The following is an 18,745-nucleotide window of genomic DNA, read 5'->3' as shown; positions in this document are numbered from 1 at the left end:
TCTTGACCTATGCCATGTTATATAAATATTAAATATATTTAAAGATTTCTTTAGTTTTCTTTACATTTGTAATGCTCCAGGTTTTTTGGAAATCGAGGCAATTATAAAAATCTTCTACATTTTCTATTAGTAACACTAGAGTCACAGAACAATGTATTCAGATTATTCAAATGCAACCTAATGTAATACACTTCAAGAAACTATCTGTTTTAGTGAATTAATGTAAATTGCAACCTAAAATTTTCAGAGTGATGGACAACTTCAAATAAAGGCGTGTTTTTCTGGAAGAAATTTGATTTTCCACTTCAAGAAATATGAAAATTGACCACACGTACAGTGAGTTAGTGGCTTGGGTTATGTAAAATGCAGGTGACATCAAAAACAGGCCCACAAAATAAGATTTACAGTTAAGTTTCATTTATTTGTTGCTGCGTTCAAGTACTGTAAAAAGTCGTAGTTATTTCCACAGTACACCTTCCCCCAATGAGATGTGATGCAGAGATAAATACGCACATATTGTATTATTCATTGGTACTGATAAAAACAAATTGGAATACTTAGGTAACGTCGTCAGTTCTTTTGTTTACTTTTGTTTAGTTTTGTTGTTATTTTCGATCGAAAGGACGTAAATGCATCGACCGGTTGTAAATGTGATATATACAACCTCTGACTCGGTAGCCTCGACTTGAAGGCAGCATCAAACAACCTGTTTGTTGTCTGGCAGCAGCCAATGGGAGGGTGGTGCTCCTCGGTGCTCCTGACGCTCTCCTGACGCTGCTCCTGACGCGCTAACGCGCATGTGCTCAGACGGCCACACGTGGTTTGTGTAAACCACGCACGCAGATGCAAGCAGCGCTTCAGAAATGGCGGCTGATGCTGGCAGCTCTGCGCTGCAGCTACCCTGCGTTTTTTCACCCAAATCACGACAGTACTTAGCATTGTGTGCCCAGGATGGTAGACTTCGCATTTGGAACACAGATAGTAAAACACTTCATCAAGAGTATGTGCCTTCAGCCCATTTGAGTGCCACTTGTACCTGCATAGCCTGGGGACCATGCCGGACAGTCAAGGTACGTGAGGCTGATGAGGATTTCCCTGATGTTAGCTACATGAGCTAGCGAGGCCTGAGCAAGCTGTCTGTGAGAGAGTTTCGTATAGAAGTGTGTGCGTTAAAACAAGAATTGTGTTACTATTCACAAATTAATGTGCTCAGAAACCTCGAAACCCTCGGCTGTACGTTAATGCAGACCTTTTCATGTGCTGACAGACTGGGTTAGCAGGGGAGCCACGTTAGCCGTTAGCTAGCTCTTAACAGCTGCGCAAGACGCACATGTTAGTCCCACATGGTAGTCGTATAAAACATGGACAATGTCTAAAATTGTCGTTTCAGAGTGAATAAATTTTAAAGAATACCTACCTCATGTACATCAGTCAGACCAATAATTTATCAGTGTCTTTGGACCGTTAGTAATGCAAATAAACTCGTTATTTAAGTTAGCATTAGCTCGCCAAAGCTTCAGAAGCGTGTGCCACCATGACACTTAGGGCTGGAGAGATTCAAAAAGTTTTACCTCAGTGAGTCTAGTGCCAATTAGTTTTAACTTGAGCACTAGTAAAGGAATATAATTGTATGACAACAATTCAATTAATACGCATTTTAGTATTGTTTGGAATGAGTTTATTGTGTCCATGATATTTACCCTTATTACTAACATTATTAGCCTGCAAGTTGTTAAGTAAATTCTTAAATTATCATTAGAATTGGTAACGTTAAGTCAAAGAATACCAAGGACGCTAATATTTATGCCATAATTCATCATGTGTAGGTAGGGTTAACAGTACCAGTGTGCTGTGTTTCAGGAAGGGCCGCGGAGGAAGAAGAGGAAATCAGAGGTGGACCAGGTGGAGGAGAAGGCAGACCTGTTGGCGATGGGCACAGCAGCGGGCACTGTGCTCATCTACAGTACAGCAAAGGGAGCACTGCACTGTACTCTGGTGAGTTTGACAGTGATTTGTGTTTTGTGATGTATTTTACACCATGTCTTATAGAAGTGGAATGAAAAGCACATTATATCACAGTTTTTTTTTTATAACTGTGAAAGATTGCTTCATACAGATCCTTGAATTTTATTGTAGTATGTAGAGAACCTGTAATTTGCAAATGAATTTGACTTTGTCAGAGTAAGAAATCTTTGGCTTTATCAATCCATACTGTTAAACTGAGCTAATGATACAAAACATATCCTCAATTTATGTAGCTAAAGTTGTTGAAACAGTGTCAGACATGTTCATCACTGAGGCTGAAGTTGGATAGAAATACAATATGTTATAATACAATCAAAGGTCAACAATACAACAAACTACAGCCTTGAAAATCAACACCTCTGATATGCAGTTACTTAGACTAACAATTTTCCTGGGGGAAATCCTGGACTGTTCAGAAATAACTTAGAGTGTGGGCATATTGTGGGCATTTAAAGTCTTCACTATTGAATAATGGAACAAATTGTTTATCGCTTCTAACTGTAATTTTCTGTCTCTGGCAGGATGGAGGCCATAGTGGAGGAGTGAATTGTGTCCAGTGGCACCCTGACGACAGTTTATTATACAGTGGTTCAGATGATACAAACATTATTGAGTGGGACCTGCAGACAGGAAAGATGCGAAGGTCAGTGCCTACTTTGTCAGAGAGGATAGTGAATTTAAAAAAAATCAACATGGAACACAATTTTGGTTTGTCTCCTACTACATAGAATCACATTGTTCTGCTAAAAATCTAAATTGGATGATATTCGATGTTTTAAAAGAGAAATAATGCATCACATCCAGAGAAAACTGTAGACTGTCCTACAGAGCCAAACAAACGGGGAGAAATAATAAATAAAAATAGTCTGTTTTCAGTTCATCCCACTTTAAACCACTTAATCTACCTGAAATTGTAAAGATGTTTTCTGTTCAGTCTGTCTTAGACTGTGAAGATGTGTTTTCTGATGATCTACCAGGGTTACCAGAAACACATCGTCATATGCCTCTTTCACATTTCATTGTCATTCCTCCACTCTGTTGCTCTTGCTGAACTACAAAAACACACAGTCCACTCTTAGTCGCACTCACAGCTGATCTGATCTTCTGCCTGTTACTTTTGTCATTGTAACTGGTGAAAGTGCTTTAAATGTCAAGCCTGGAAGTTTTCATGGACACATCCAAAGTTGATTGTTTACAGCTTTTTACTACTCTTTGCTAAACTCCTGCTCGATACATACTCTGAGTGACAGCAATGAATTTTCCTTTCTCCCACCTGATTCTTACTGAGCCGATTGCCTTGAATTGTCCCACTTGTAAAAATTTGGACGTTTGTTTTGCTCAATACCACACATGCTGCTCTACATACTCGCAGCATAGTAATGTACAATGTGATTGATCTGTCAGTCAACTCCTGAGCTGAATCAGACGCATCCTAATGCACCTGAAAAGGTCTACTCACTCCTGAAACGTGTGGTCTTTGTTGCTCTACTTGTTTTCGCCAAAGGTAATATATTTCACTTTAAAACACTGTGAGGAACTGTCATCTTCATTCACAGATATCAGTGTAAAATATTTGTGGAGACAGGAATGTTGGTCTGGAGCTCTTGTTGGAAAAAGTTTTAGAATGGGATTTCTGAGACCTGTTCATCCCAATTGTGGACCAACAACTAAAGCCCAAATGCAGTATTCAGTCAACAGCAGGACTTTTTTAACCCAAAGCATCTCTGTTAACTCCACTCACTCAGTGTCAGCATTAATTCAGACTGCTGCCTGCTTTGTGCTTATTTCTGCTCCTCTTTAGTTCACTCATCCATAACGCTGCATTAGGTTCCAGTGTTTTATATGAATGGATTGACTAGCAGATGTCGTTTACATTCATACAGTGTAACGCAATCTGATGTCATTGTTAATCTGTCAAACAGAAAAGAGTTGATGTGATCACACCAAGGTATAAACACATCTGGAAAAAAAACAAACTCAAGCTGCCTCTCACCAAATTTAGCAGTAAAAGCATATGTTAAGTTAATCAATCCTTCCAATCAGTTCAAAACCCATTTGAGGTGCAGAGAAAAATAAGGGGTGGCATAGTTCAGTGAGGAGTGGGTGAACGTCCTTCCAGGAAAATAACACTGCTCATTGGAGACATTTTCATCCAAGTCAGAAGGAGGGGTTGAGTGAATCAATGCGCTGCACACAGCTCTACAATGAAATAAAGTACAATCATTACCTGTAATGTCACCATGACTCCTCACTTCATGCTCACTAAAGCCCATTTGTAGTCCACGAAATGGTTTTGGAGAGTGGTGAGTTTTCTGTGTATTTCCTGCTGCTGTCAGGTGGAGTACCACAGTAAATAGTACTCTGAATGTAGCTGTAAAAATTCAGGCTCCTCACTTAGATATGAAAAATGCTGCATTAGAAAACAGGAGCGAGAAAATACAATGTGGATCTGGCAGTAATGGACAATAAAGCAGGTATGGCTGAAGGTGCTGTTGAGTAATGTCAAAAAAGAAAAGAGAGAATCCGATGAAAATGCAGTCAGAATATAAACCTTCACCCAAATGGATAAACACATGCACCAACCACTGTCATTGTCTCTTCATGCTGACACAGTAAGTGGAAGGCAGACCGTGCGGCAGTGACCAGTTTGTGTGTGAGCCACGATGGCAAACTGCTGCTTTCAGCTGGACAGATAATCAAGATGTGGGACTTGGACACCAAGGAGGTTTACAGGGTAAGTGTCTTGTTTAATCAGCCGATCAACATTTAAATTTGTAGATTTATTATTGGACCAAATTCAACTAATAGCTTTTGTTTTCATTCGAATTTGTTAGTTACAATCTCTAACTAACAAATCTGTGCTATTACCACAGAGAGACGGTGAACGTTATAAACCAGTCGCTGACTTTTTTTTTTTTTTTCTGTAGAAATTCACAGGCCACTCCACAGCTGTGACGACCCTGCGTTTCGCCACCACGCGACCTCCTGACAGCAATGGCCTCTATTTCCTGTCTGGTGCTGCACACGATCGACTGCTCAGTGTATGGTGAGTGCTCATCCTGAGGTGGTTGGTCATGTCAAGTCGTTACATGTCATGTTAGAATGTCCTGCTGTTATTTGGCTGGTTTTGATCAGCCGTGCTCTTGTTATCATTGCACTGATGAGAAGTTGTGTCACTGCAGGCAAGTACGAGAAGATGGAAAGGACAAGAACTCAGTGGTGTCCTTCACACTGACGGACGAGCCACAACACATTGATCTTGTCACGTCCAACAGCAAGGAAGAGGTGAGAGGGGAAACACGTCGTAGTGTATACTGGGAGTCTAACGTTGCCTGTAGTTGAGCTGAATTGTTGCATCTAACTGCAGTCTGTCTTGACATTGGGAAAACTGCATCAAGTGGCAACTTTGAACAAAAGGTACTGGTTGGATAAAAAACCGTGGTGACATTGTTGAACCCAATTTGGGCACCATTATTCTGTGGAAATAACGGAACAAGTGTCTGTAACTGCATATGCAGCAATTTAGTTGGAGAACATTGGATTGAAGCATTTTCTCAAGGTGGTGGAGCTCTGCTTCACTTTACCTGTTGACCGTGTGTAAATGTTTTTGTTTTACACAGGCGGTGAGGCTGGCAGTGGTGTGTAAGGACGGACAGTTGCATCTCTTTGAGCACTTTTTAAATGGGTAAGCCTTAAAAACACTTGTATTACAGAGCAACTTTGCATTACACGGTTAGAAACAAGTGTATTTTTAGATCCAGAGCACCTCCTGGAGCCTGAAAGTCATTTTCATATTTGTTCATAATCAGAGTTGGTGTGTTTGCTCCATAATAGCTGCTAGGTGACATAGCACTACCAAGAGATGACACTTAGCCTCAGAAATTTTACCTGCTCCCCAACACAGTAGCAGTAATCCTGTTGATGTTGCATGTTAAATCTAACCAAGTACATTTTAATCAGTGTTGTACACTTTCCATGATCATAAACCATAAAAATCTCTGTCTTCACAGGCCCTGTAAGAAGCCCTTGTCACCCCTGTGTACGGTGCAGATCTCAGACACAAAAGACTCCCCAGTTCCGATCCCCCTGCTGGCAGCAGCCCTCAGAGCGGATACTAGGACTGTGCTGCTGGCCTATGGCAACCACCTACAGCCTGTGATGGAGAGAGTGGTGAGTACATAGGAGGCTGTAGGAATGCATGTGTGCAGTATGCTAGGGACTTTTTTTTTTCTTTTTTTTTGCTCACCAGTATTTCTGTATGTCATTGCAGCATTAGCTTAAAACGACCTTAGATTTGTTATAGTAGTAACACAAATGTATACTCGCACAGTTTCTGAGAAACTAAACAATACCTTTTTAAGCATAAGCATCCAAATGACTCTAAGGTGGTCTCATTCATTTGAACACCGTTTGTCAATATTTGCTACATTATGAGCATTACATGTCAAATAAATAAGTCATGATAATCTGAGGAATGTTGAAATAGATGTTTTTGCTTATAAACATTCACCAATGATGTTGAGATGAATGAGATCATTTTAGAGTCATTAGGGAGTTAAAATGTTGCTGACATAATAGGCCTAGGCTAAGATTTTTAATATTTAATTTCTCCAAAGTGCTTTGATCACCGGTTTTTATTCTGTGTGCACAACTGAATTTAAATCATTTTATTCCTACCTTCATCATATGGGGTTCAGTAGTATTCCCTCCAGACGTCAGTGAGTCGTTACACCATCACAATATCCTCCAAAAAACAGGGTGGAATAGGCTGCACAACAGTGTTAATGTGTTGTCTAGGAACCATTTTCTAACTGTAACCTTTTCTTTGCCTTTTCTTTGTTTAACTCAATTCTGATACTAATTTTGGATTTCTACTGGCTTTGTTAAAGATTAGGTAAGTGAAAGACTCTCCATTAGGAGAGGTAGGTAGGGCTATGCGTCGCCTCATGCCACTTCTCCCGAGTGAATTGTCCAGCTGCTGCACATGTTGAACTGCTGAACAGTGACTACATCTGTTTGTGGATGCGTGTTAGGGTCCACTTAGTTTTGTACTCCCCACTCAGCTGTGTGCAGTGTAGAAAGTGCAGGTTGTGATGGTTACATTTGGTCATGAATAGTAATGAAACGTGAAATTTTAACAGCAGCAGTGTGCACATAGGGAAACACTGGTGTGGGTTAGATCACTGTGAAGAAGTGCTTGGACAGCTGATGTGACAGATTCGTCTCCATATACAGCAGCATAAAAACAGATGGAAAATGGATTACTGTTCAAAAGGTCTTTCTAAGGTTATTAATGTAGTGCAGTTGGTCATCCTGGTGTATCTTGTTCTGCATAAACTACAGGGCAGGAAAAAAATACTCATGTACACGCATGTCCCTCCGACTGTACATGTTAATAAGCTTTCATTATGTTCGATCGTTAGCACTGAGCTTACGACTTTTGCTACAAGGCAACAGCGAGTTCTTTCTGATTTAAGATTCATAGTGAAATTATATTTGTGAGTGACAGATGAGTGCGCAGCTACTAAAACTGTTCCCAGGGAACCGGCGTCATGGTGAAATAGTGATTTTTAAATGCATGGCGGTGTACAGTTGATAAATCTTAGTTGTGTTAGCTGTTAGATTTAGATGAGGTTCTGTGTTGACCTTCTACAGTAAAGAGCATTATGTCTTTGTCTTTATTGGTGAATTGTCCAGTTTGAACACATTCACCAGCTTTAGTCACTTCAGAGGAATAACGTTGGTATTCTTGTCAGCCTCTGGATTCACCCACCACCATCCTTCTCTCCATCTTAACAGGAGATCAACACAGCAGAGAGACATGTGTGTTTGACCCGGGATGTTCAGACCAGCTTGTCCCTTTCCATGGAAACCACCGTTTCCAAGGTAACAATCACATTTTTCTTTTAAGTCTTTCTTCTATAACTCAAAAAAGATAAATACAGTGTGGGAAAGGTGTTCAGATCTTTATTATTTGCTGATACATTAGGACCAGATGAATTCAAACTTTAACCGTGACTGAAGTTAAAAATATGAAATTTGATTCCTGTTCCAGGTGAAAACCCCGATTGTCAACGCCAAGAGCAGAGTGTTGGTCCCAGGGCTTCCTGGCCACCAAGCCCCAGTGAAGGGAACCTCACAGGGATCAGAGAAGAGGAAAAAAGACACAGACACCAAAGAGGTAGGATCAGTTCGGATGATGATGATGCACCAACCTTATTGACATTTGACTTTTCCTGCTTTCACAGTAGTTTAATGTGATGTGCTGAATGTAGAACCCTGGAAGATGGATAAATGTAGCATGTGAACAGATATGAGCCAATTCTTGTTTAAACTTATTTAAAATAACGGTGTTCTTCTGTAGATGTCCATAGCGGAGCGACTAGGTGAAATTGATCTGTCTACGGTCTCCACCGAGAAGGGAGCTCCTAAAGGGACGGCCTCTTTACAGACAGACAACTTTGCAGTGCTGCTGGTGCAGGGTCTGGAGAGCAACGACGCCAACATCCTAAATGTAAGTTCTCTGCTCGGAGCCTGAGATCTGAAATAAAACATTCAGTTCAGTTTGGTTTTTCATCTAAGTGAATGTCTTAAGTGTGTTTCTGCTCATTTTTCATTCAAAAAGTTGAAAGCAAAATGTAATACCAGCCAAAACTCCAGTTGATTGTGTTGTAAAAATTTAAACTCATTCCCCAAAATGTCTTTGAAATTAAGTTTCATATGTTTAAACTTTCATAAGATCAGACTTGCAAAAGTGTTTATAGTTATACATTCTTGTCATGTAGGTCTAAACATGAAGATCTTTGTATTTGTCAAATCTTAATCACTTTCTTTTTCCTTTGTCTCTGACAGAAAGTTTTCCAGACTCGCAAAGAGATGGTAATAAAGAAAACGGTTGCTCGGTTACCCCTCTCTGCTGTTTTACCATTGGTGGAAGAGGTGAGTGCCAATTTTCTGCGTATATTTGTTGTTGTTGTCTTTGAGACACCAGTCAGCCTAGATCTTTTGTCACATTTCCAGGATTTCGAAGTGAAGTTGTGTTAACTTGTTTAATTTCCTCCCCTGTAGATCACAAAGAGGCTCCAAGGGCACCCTTTTACGTAAGTGAGAGCTCAATAGAGCGGCTCTTAAGCGTTTAACTAGCTTAACTCCAGTGTTTGTACACTTAAGAAACTGAATCTACTTGATCTAGATACTGGTATTTGTTACGTTGCGCTTACTTTCAAGTATAAAAACCTTGTGGTATATTCAATCAGGAAGCAAGTTTCCCACTTGACAGCATGTACCTTTTGTTCCTTCCTACAGGGCAGTTCTAATGGTACGGTGGCTAAAAGCTGTACTCATGCACCACACATCGTATCTGGCATCGGTGAGTCCAACATCCCATCCTGTCTGTGCTGCTGATATGAAGCCAGCAGGCTCTAGTTTGTTGCTGCTTGTTTGACTTGTGCTCTGCTTCCTTCTGTACTTCAAGATCTACATGATCCAAACAGTACACATATTGTGATTACCCCTAAGCACCGCACACAAGCATACAAACACACAGCACCCTTCTTTGCATGTCGTCTCCATTTGCTGACATTCATGTCTAATCTTATTTTGATCTACAGTCATTACCTCCACCACACAGCAGAGATTATAGCATTGCCTCTGACCGTCTGTCCGGTTGTATGACTACAGCCGAAATATCTGCACAACCAGCAGCTTTATATCCAATCATTGCACAAAGTGAAGAAAATGATTGATTTTTGGGTGCCCTGTACTTTGACTTTCAAATGACATATCCCCTGTATGTCATTTGTACAGGCACAACTTTTGCTGTCATTGATCTTAACGAGAGAGAACCTAATTTTTTGGCGACCCCATCTATGTAACAAATGTCATCCATACGTTTTTGTTTTAAAACAGTGTTTTAAAATGAAAATGATCTCCGTCCAGGTGACCGTTTTTAGCTCTTGGTCAATTTCCATCCATGCAATCACACCTGAAAACACATATATGACCATTCACATACACTGAGAATGCGTGAGCTGGTGTAAACAGGAAGCAGATTGTCTACTCAACAGATGATTAGTTGCAGAAAATACTATGAACAGACAGTTGTAGTGTAAAAAAAAAAGCTGCTAGCAGAGACATCAAGGTCAATAATGTTTGTCATTTGTTATCCATGTTGCATTCATCACTGGTAGTCGAGGCTGATGAGACCCAATCAGGGAGCAACCCTGAGCGTCTACACCATCATTTCCAAAAGTCTGCTATTACCTGTCCAGACTACAACAAAAGCCTGGAGTTTTCAAACTAAAACAGGTTCAGCAGCTCCACCTCTGAAAGTCTCCATTTTAAATGCTTGAAAACTCCAGTGGTGTGGACGGCAGGTGAAAACATAACAAAAGAGACGCGTTTTAAAACTAAAACGGAGCAGTGTGGATGTAGCCTTGACTGTCCAGTGAAGTCTGACTCACTGGGTGTCTACACTACATGAAAGCAGAGGTAAACTGGGTGGATGAGGACATGGCAGAGGTTTCTTTATCATCAGATGCTGTCTTGTTTGTGTGTTTTTGTGCTGCTGAAATGCTTTTACCTTCAATTGATCCATCTGTGTTTCCAACAGCTGCCAGACCTGGTTACCCAGCTGGGAGTGCTTTATCACATGATTGAGAGCAGAGTGAAGATGTTCCACAAGCTAACTAAGCTGCATGGGAAACTGTATCTCCTGATGACACAGGTGGGTGTCATCATGTAAAGAAAATATGCACAGAATCTATGCCGTTTGTGTTTTCATATGAATAAGAGTTGGACGTATGAATTTGACAGTAGGGATGATGCTGTAGAGCCCAGCAGCACCCTGAAAATACAGCGTTACTCAGCCCACATTTGTTTCTGCTGTGAAATGTGTTGAGACTCCAAAAGGTGGGGGAGATTAGAGTAACAAAACCAAAGTCTTTGTAAGATCATAATTAAGACATTTAGTTCAGTATTAGTTGTGCAGTGATTCGTTTTGTGCAAATCTGCTGCTGCAGGAAATGTGTTGAATAACAAATGGTTTACACAAACCGTTAGTGGTACGTTTGGACTTATTCTTGACTGACTGCACAAGGTTCATTTTAATTTAACTTTGGGAAAACTGAATAAATTTGTAAGTCAACTCAACGGGTTTTTTTTTTGTTTTTTTTTGGGTTTTTTTTCGTATTTTTTGTATATTTTTAACCTTGAGTTTTAACTTGTGCTTTCCAAGTCAGTTCTCGGGCACACCTCCTACAAGGACCATTATCAGTTCAAAAAATGCAAAGTTGATACTCCCAACCTTGAGGAGAAGGTAGTCAGCGATCACTCTGCTTGTACAGCTTCCTTGTCTCGTCAGAGAGAGTGTGTGTGTGTGTGAGAGAAAGACATCCACACAATTCAGACTTAGATCTAAATTGCCCCAACGCAGTTTAAGAATCATTTCAGAGCTGAATGAATGTGATGCCAGTCTAAAATAAAGGAATTGCCATTTAAGTGCACCAATGATGAGACTGCACATCAGTTTTTGCTCCACTTTTTTATTTACAAACCTAATCCAATAAAGGGTAACATGTAAACACACTGCCCCTAATTGGATCAGGTGTGCAGGACAGGAGAGGACCTGTGGGCCTTGAGCACTGGGCTGATGAAAACATGAAAAACATGCAGGCAGCTAAATGTTAGCTGTTCCTTCCTAGTGATCTTAAAAGTCCAACATTTGATGACTGTTGTGAGATTTCAAGGTGATGTCCTTTCTGTAAAACTAAACATTGCTCAGTTTTATATCACAGGCTCTTTTTTATGTGAAGATAAATTTAAATTAACGAGCAACTGGTGGATTAAAAACTGAAAAATGAAAAAATCTCCTGAACCAACACTTCATTTGATCTCTGTTTGTCCTCCTCTTTACCACTAGGTGGCAACAAGTGACAACAGTAACTCGGTTACAGATGTTGACCACACAGCTAAGCTGGTGTATGAAGAGGGTAAGTGTTCTTGTAGTATCCTCCTTTATGTTCAGTACTGTTTTCCCTTGCACTGAGTTATTCAAACAACATGTTAAACATATTGACAAGTTTTCCTTGTCCTTGTTCTTTAAAATCTTCTTCCTTTGGTGACATCACTTCCTTAAGACCTTCAACTCACGTGTATCATCCTAACCTTGGTCTGTCTGAGTACCACTGATGAGTCAGTGGTGGTGGGCAGTGTGAGCGGCAGCTGATGGGATTAAAATGATCTGGTTTCAGCCTCTAACTCATCAGCTGCAGATTTCAGGGGCACGATCACTGTAGTGACTCCCTACACATGTTGTCATGCAACATGTCACACTGATGCTCTGTTGAAATCTCTGCCCCGCCGGAATATTGTTTCTCATTATTTTGACTTGCATTCATTATCTTGTCAGTTTACTTTAACTCGTTTTTATTTACATGAAGATGGGCACTGAATCGGTCACGTTTCATGAAGGCAACTTTGGCCATCATGCAGTCACTCTTGGCGATGCACTGCACGCAAACATGACTCCTGTTGCCTGGCAACCTGACCGGCAGCGTTCAGATCCTCCCCTTTGAGCGGAACAACAAGGCCCCACTCTGTTCACTCTCATTTCTCATTACCGTACTGTAGAAAACGCTTTATTGAACCACGTAGAAAATTGGCTTTCATGAAATAATTAAGCTGCGCCTTAACTTCCAGCACCCCTGTCAGTGGTTAAGGATGTGAGGGTTCGTAAAAAATAAAAGCTGATAAAGGAAGCTGATGAGCAGGAGGTTGTCACAGGCCTGTGTTGATGCTGCTGTGAGCTGGGCTTATTATGGGTCCAACATGGGAATCTGACAGTCAGCTTCAGAGTTGTCAGTCTAGTTAGTGAATCAGTTTGGTCAGGTTGTGTCAATGGGCTGCGGAGTTGGGTTTCATTAATTGATCTCTCGGTTGCAGACAATTGTCGCACTCTCTACTTGTATTGGTTGTTGCCTTTATGGGTAACATTAATTAAACATTAATTAATAATTCTGTAGTAAGAGCGGGTGTAATTAGAGTAGCTGCAGAAATGGCTGTCGAGATGATAGGATTAGATTTGGGCCTGTATAAATGTACAGCAGGCACCCAGGGGAGATGCAGATAATAAGGCTGCCAGTTTCAAAATTGTGCATTTTGTCAATTTGTTATGTCATAGCTGTTTTTTCACAACATGCAGCAGCACTTCTAAAAACAATTTGCCCCTGACTTGAACTGATTTCACTCACTCAGTTGATGGCTACACGTAGTAATAATGGTCACAGACTCTCAAGTTGACCTATTTCCTCTGCTTTGCACTTTTACTGGAAATATGTGCAGGCCTATTATGTTACTCAGCGTGCATTATTGGTAAAATGGCCTTAAAATTATCGTGCGTCATGTATTTTTGGCATCATTTTTCATAATGTAATTCTTAGTCTTTATATTCTTGATAATACATTCTGGCTCATTTTCCTGTTCTGCAGCATATAAACATATTTACAGTTATGACATACAATAATGCAATGGTCAGTAAAATCTCTATCAGAGTCCACAGTCACTGTGTTTACAGCAGATGGAAGGTGGCTGACTGAATGCATCTGGGTTTGTGCAGCTATTGATGTAATGAAAAATTTAGCAGCATCAGCTGATGGCTTGTTTTTCTTAATTTGCCTCTTACAGAATCATCGGATGAAGATGAGGCTTCTGGTGATGAAGGTCTTCCTGATGATGACTCTGATGTAAGTATGAACGTGTCTGCTCAAATTTAGAAGAAGTCGGCAACAATAACGCCAGAAGAGATAGAAGAACCAGGAGATCAGTAGTGTTGAGTTGAACTCTGAGTGTTTTTTTTTGTTTTTTTTTTGTCCTCCTCAGAATTGGGAAGAGGAGGAGACGATGAAAGAAGATGAGGAGGATCAAGCAGATGAGGAAGATGAGGATCCAGACAGCAGAACAGAGTCCAAAGCAAACGGAGAGGAAGACATGGAGCATGAGAACGAGAGCGAAGAAGAATGAATGAGGAAAAAAAAAATGCCAATCACACATAAAAAGGACCTGAAAGAGTTATATATACTTTCATTTTATTTTCATGCTTTTGGTTTTATTATCAGAACAAAGTATGGTTTTACAAAATCGAGGGACACATGTTGAAACACGGGCAGCTCCGCCCCCTGCCTCGTCATAACTTGATCCACCCGCAAGGTGGGTGATGCTCTGTCTTTTCCCCGTCTGAGGAACAGATGCAACATTTTAGGGGAGGAAGGCAAAACATTCTGCAAAATGAAACTGATGCAAGTTCTCCTCCTGCTTTGTCAGATCAGTCTGCATCCCAGCTCTACAGCCAGAGTGTCAATGAAAATGACTGAAAAGATCAGTTGGTGGTTTTCCAGTTTGCCTACACTGCAGTCTGCATTCCAATGTCCTTATATGATAAATAGTATTAGAGTTTATTGTATGTCCAGCTTAACAGTAGATGAGACAGCAGTCTGTCTGTGATTGGTTTACTCTAACTCAACTCTGTAGGTCATCTGGAACCCCCACCCTTCCTGTGTTGTTCAGCTGAGCCCACAGACACACACACCGCTCAGGTGTAGAGTTGGGATGCAGGACCCCCAGCTGTTTGCTGTACAGAAAAACTGCTTGATCCGGAGGTGGGCTTGCTAGGCAAGACTATACATCATGTCCCCACACAATGTAAATCTGTATGTACAGTGAAGTGTTTGTATGAGCTCTTCCCTCTACAGCTATCCCCCAGAAATCCTTGGGATTAAATGAACTCCTGTAAAGTCCCTTGAAAGCGGTTTGTTTTTGTGATTTTTTTTTTTTGTTTGTTTTTTTTGTTTCTTTTTTCCAGATTTGTTGCAGCCCTCTTGTTTTAACCATGTTCTTTTCCTATTGTGCGTTAAGTTTCTGGGCATGCCGTGATGTCCACTGCCATGAACCCATAGTCACAGGGGTAGCTGAGAAAAGATGTGAACTTTGCTCTAATAGGTGAATAAATGGGTTTTCGAAATGGCTTACTGTGTGTGGTGGGGGGAGAGAAGTGATGATTTTTTTATTTATTTATTTTTTATTTACCTGTTGGCATGGCAATAACCAAAGTAGAGTTTTTATTTGTTAATGTCATGGGTATATGTTATTTAAATTTATTACCCAGGCAGCTGAACAAATTTTTAAGGTTCAGACCAGGCGCAGGTGATATGGATAAAATTATCAAATATGCCAGGTGATATTAATATGTCCAGTATATTGTGATTATAGTACATTTCCCCCCAAAAAATAAGAAACTTGACGGAGAAATTGCCAGACAGGAAAGTCTGTTTTTGGCAAAGATGCATAATTGCATTGATGCCAAGAAATATAAACATCCAATACTACAATAAAGCTGTTCTGATATTTGCACCATCGCCCACAGTGGCCTAATATAAACAGAAGTATTTCGGGATAAATAGTATGGAGAAATCACTAGCTGATGACTTTATATTGTCATATTGCTCCCACCCTCTGTCATATTTAATTAGGCTGAATCTAGGATCACAAACTCACTAGACGCCTCATGAAATTTAAATCTTCAATAAGTTTCTACTTTGCTGTAAATGTGCGAGAAGTAGGTAAAAACCCAATCAACCAGTTACTCCCGTTTTCCTAATGTAAAACAAAATAATAAAATAAAACGTGTCGTCGGTTTAGTGTTTCAGTGTGGAATGGACTCATTGTTGCCCCCTGTGGCCGTTAGGGGGAAAACACTCTGCATGAGTGGAGCTGTTGTCGCCTGCTATTTGGTACCTGCAGGTTTTCCTGTCCAGCCTCAAGGGTCGGCGCACCAGGATGCAGCGAAGCAGACGCAGTGAGATCTGTGTTTCATCAAAAGTGTTTTCAGAAAGTATTTCGAAACAGCATGAGAATGACATGAGCTGGTTGGTTGCCGTCTGTGATGATGGAGCGAGCCCTCTTCAGGCTGCAGGTAGAGTAAATGTCCTGAAGGGGGGAGAGAAACTGGCTCTGTGATTTTCCTGCTATTACAAGTCAAATCATCTTCTTTGAAAACAGCCTACTGTTGGTGGGAGTTTAAAGTAATAACAGCTATTTTATGAAGAGGCTTCACATGAGATAAAAGGATGAGTTTTGAGGATTTATGTTAAGAAATCTTGCTGGATGTTATTTAACAAATGTATATTGAGACAAAATGAATCAAAAGTGAAATGTTAAAAGAAACTGAAGCAGACACATATTTAGGATTTACCTAGACACTTATTTTTGTGGTTGGCTTTGTTTTTGCTCTTATTTCTCTTTGTTGCCCCTAAATTTTACCTCAGTATTTCCTGTAAGTGTCCTAACCTGTCACTGATCATATGCAATATCAGAATTTAATTTGGATAATGGAGTGAATTTATGATTTTAATTAGAGTAGAGGGGGACACTCTCCTGTGCTGCAGCACCACTTTGTGATTTAGGTTGACAAAGACAGGTGGGACGCTCTGACTGTCCTGTAAAGTGTCTCTGTTGTCCAGGTCATTTTTTACAGTATAGGACGAAGATCCATCTCGCTGCTCTTTGTTCTTATCCCAGGGGACGGGCTGCATACCAACCGTCTCACGTCATGAGTGTAAACTTGTAAAACAGGGTATGGGAAAGTGCAGTCGTGTGTTGGGTTGGATAAAGTTTGGCAGGAAGCTACAGCAAGTAAGGAACTTTAATCTGAGTGAATGAATCAAATCTAACTGTGCACAACAACAGCTTTTATTTATTTTTTTATTATATTTAATTTTCGTCATGAAAATATGGACAAAAAATAACATTTACTGATAAACTTACAAACAACCTCCCACTGGACACAAACAAAAACAACAACAACAACAACAACAACAACAACAGTGCTTCAGTCTGTATCATCCTGTCATTAGAAAGAAAGCATATGGCAAAGAAAAGCCAAATTATATCACAAAACACACACAATTAACAAGCATGAAAGTTAAGGTGTCAAATGGTTGGGTGGCAGGTACTCTCAAATCTGTCACCATGTCTGTCACACACACACACACACATACACATATATACACACTTTTAAAGTCTCAGTTTGATTCATTCATTTGATCAACGCTCCCCAACAGCCAAAATCCAGACGTGAGAAGCTCTAAGTTGATCAACAAATTAAAATACTCGCCTGAGTCGTGGTTGAGGTTTACAAGCCGTGTCTAGTGATCTGCAGACTTATTCTCTAGACACTTTGTTTCATAACAAGAGTATTGAGTGGCCTAAGTTACCATGGATACCTTTCCCTGCAGACTAACCTGGTCCTGGTCCCCCTCATCTTCAGCATCAGCTTGCCTTGTTGCCGATTCTTGTTTTATTATGTGATTCTCCAAATGATGAATGTGTAATTTGTGCTGTTCCATAGCTTTGTGTGTTTTCCTCACTGCGAGTCGATGTGATCTGTTCTCTGAGTTGGCTTCGAGGTGCAACTTAATCCCTGTTTGGTTTGTCAGGCTCACACGAGACAGTTTTCACACTGAGCATCACTTTGCTGAGCCGTCTTCATGAAACCCCCTCTGGTCAGCCCCCTGCGTCCTTCCTGTAAACCCTTGTTCAAGCTTGTAACATCACAGTTTTGGATTAAACGGCAAGTTCATCTCGATGGAATCCACCATGCGACTCAACTTGTCAGATTTACTGGCTAGAAGCCACATTTTCTTTGTCGTTGGATTTGGCTGTAGAGTGTCGAAAATAAGCGAGAGCTGTCCGTACCGAGCCCACACGAGAGGCGTCTTCTTGTCCTGCTGCTGACACCACTTCCTGAGTCATAGCTGAGGATCACAGAGAGAATACATGTTAGCTCATTAACAGAGCTTGTGGTTGAACTGTGGTTAGAAAAGTACAGTCAAAGGAAGAGAAAACTGTGTCAATTTCCAAATGATTGGTGGTGAGTGGTTACCCGGAGCCACCAGTATTGGTTAACCATTTATGAACTGTTATATAAAATGTCAGTGTTCCACTAAAGCTATAATTGTGTGAATGGGCACCAGACTTTTTGCACATTGAATAATGCATTTATGAGTAGGCATGAATAATGAATGGCATGCATAATTCAATGCGCAGTTACAATAGTTCAAACTTTTTAACATTACATCACTTTAAAGGATTGAAAAAAAAAAGAAAAAGGCACTGGCAGGCTGTGTTTTGTCACCACATTCTCTCTCTCTCTCTGTCACTGATTGCAGGAGAGGTGGACGGAGCACAGCTCTTGAAGCTCGCCGCGGACAAAAGGAAACTTTTAGAAGGACTGTGTGAGCCGACCTGCAGACCCGGCTCATGACACGATACCAATGTTATGCATAAAGTCTCTGTAATCAAAGAGGGAAAGTTTCAGTCCACCCACAGTGGATGAGCTACGTCCACTACGCTGCTAACAAAGCAGCAGCTTAGAGGTTAGTCAAACACTTGAACCGATGCACTGCATGGAGATTTGGAGTGGAGACTATTGAACGAAACTCTAAGAAATATTGAAAACTCTGAGAAAAGGCAAAGAAAAAGCCCTGGGATTACAAAATGAAGATCTAGGAATGTGAAATGAAATTGAACGAACAGGCGTATGTAAAAATTTTCATTAACATAATAACAAGAATATCGTTGAGTTGAAGGTTTATTCCCTTGGGCCATACATTCTCTGGCAGTACTGACTATTCCATCATTTCACTGTTGGCACCGGATTTCTTATTGA

The 18,745-nt window shown here is 40.5% G+C and overlaps 1 protein-coding gene across 1 annotated transcript; it reads left to right on the top strand.

Annotated features, from left to right (window-relative positions):
- The first annotated feature begins 827 nt into the window (after nt 1-827).
- Nucleotides 828-15,038, top strand: wdr43 (WD repeat domain 43). The gene is made up of 18 exons (XM_022751303.1): nt 828-1,070; nt 1,861-1,995; nt 2,547-2,668; nt 4,639-4,759; nt 4,953-5,071; nt 5,208-5,310; nt 5,646-5,710; nt 6,036-6,195; nt 7,825-7,911; nt 8,081-8,206; nt 8,390-8,539; nt 8,878-8,964; nt 9,094-9,125; nt 9,331-9,394; nt 10,637-10,750; nt 11,945-12,014; nt 13,708-13,766; nt 13,903-15,038. The coding sequence occupies exons 1-18, from the start codon at nt 864-866 to the stop codon at nt 14,041-14,043; spliced, it is 1,962 nt and encodes a 653-aa protein (XP_022607024.1). The 5' UTR covers nt 828-863; the 3' UTR covers nt 14,044-15,038.
- Nucleotides 15,039-18,745: the final 3,707 nt, after the last annotated feature.

This window comes from Seriola dumerili, unplaced genomic scaffold (genome assembly GCF_002260705.1).
Source record: "Seriola dumerili isolate Sdu_G_001 unplaced genomic scaffold, Sdu_1.0 BDQW01000149.1, whole genome shotgun sequence".
Taxonomy (NCBI): Eukaryota; Metazoa; Chordata; class Actinopteri; order Carangiformes; family Carangidae; genus Seriola; species Seriola dumerili.
Note: the sequence above shows the minus strand (reverse complement) of the source record. Positions and strands in the feature narration are given on the sequence as shown.

What these genes read in the sequence shown, in the direction of transcription:
- wdr43 (XM_022751303.1), top strand. Translation starts at nt 864, where the DNA reads ATGGCGGCTGATGCTGGCAGCTCTGCGCTGCAGCTACCCTGCGTTTTT. An exon ending in GAGCACTGCACTGTACTCTG is followed by an intron (nt 1,996 to 2,546) that starts GTGAGTTTGACA and finishes TGTCTCTGGCAG; the next exon opens with GATGGAGGCCATAGTGGAGG. An exon ending in TTTGAGCACTTTTTAAATGG is followed by an intron (nt 5,711 to 6,035) that starts GTAAGCCTTAAA and finishes CTGTCTTCACAG; the next exon opens with GCCCTGTAAGAAGCCCTTGT.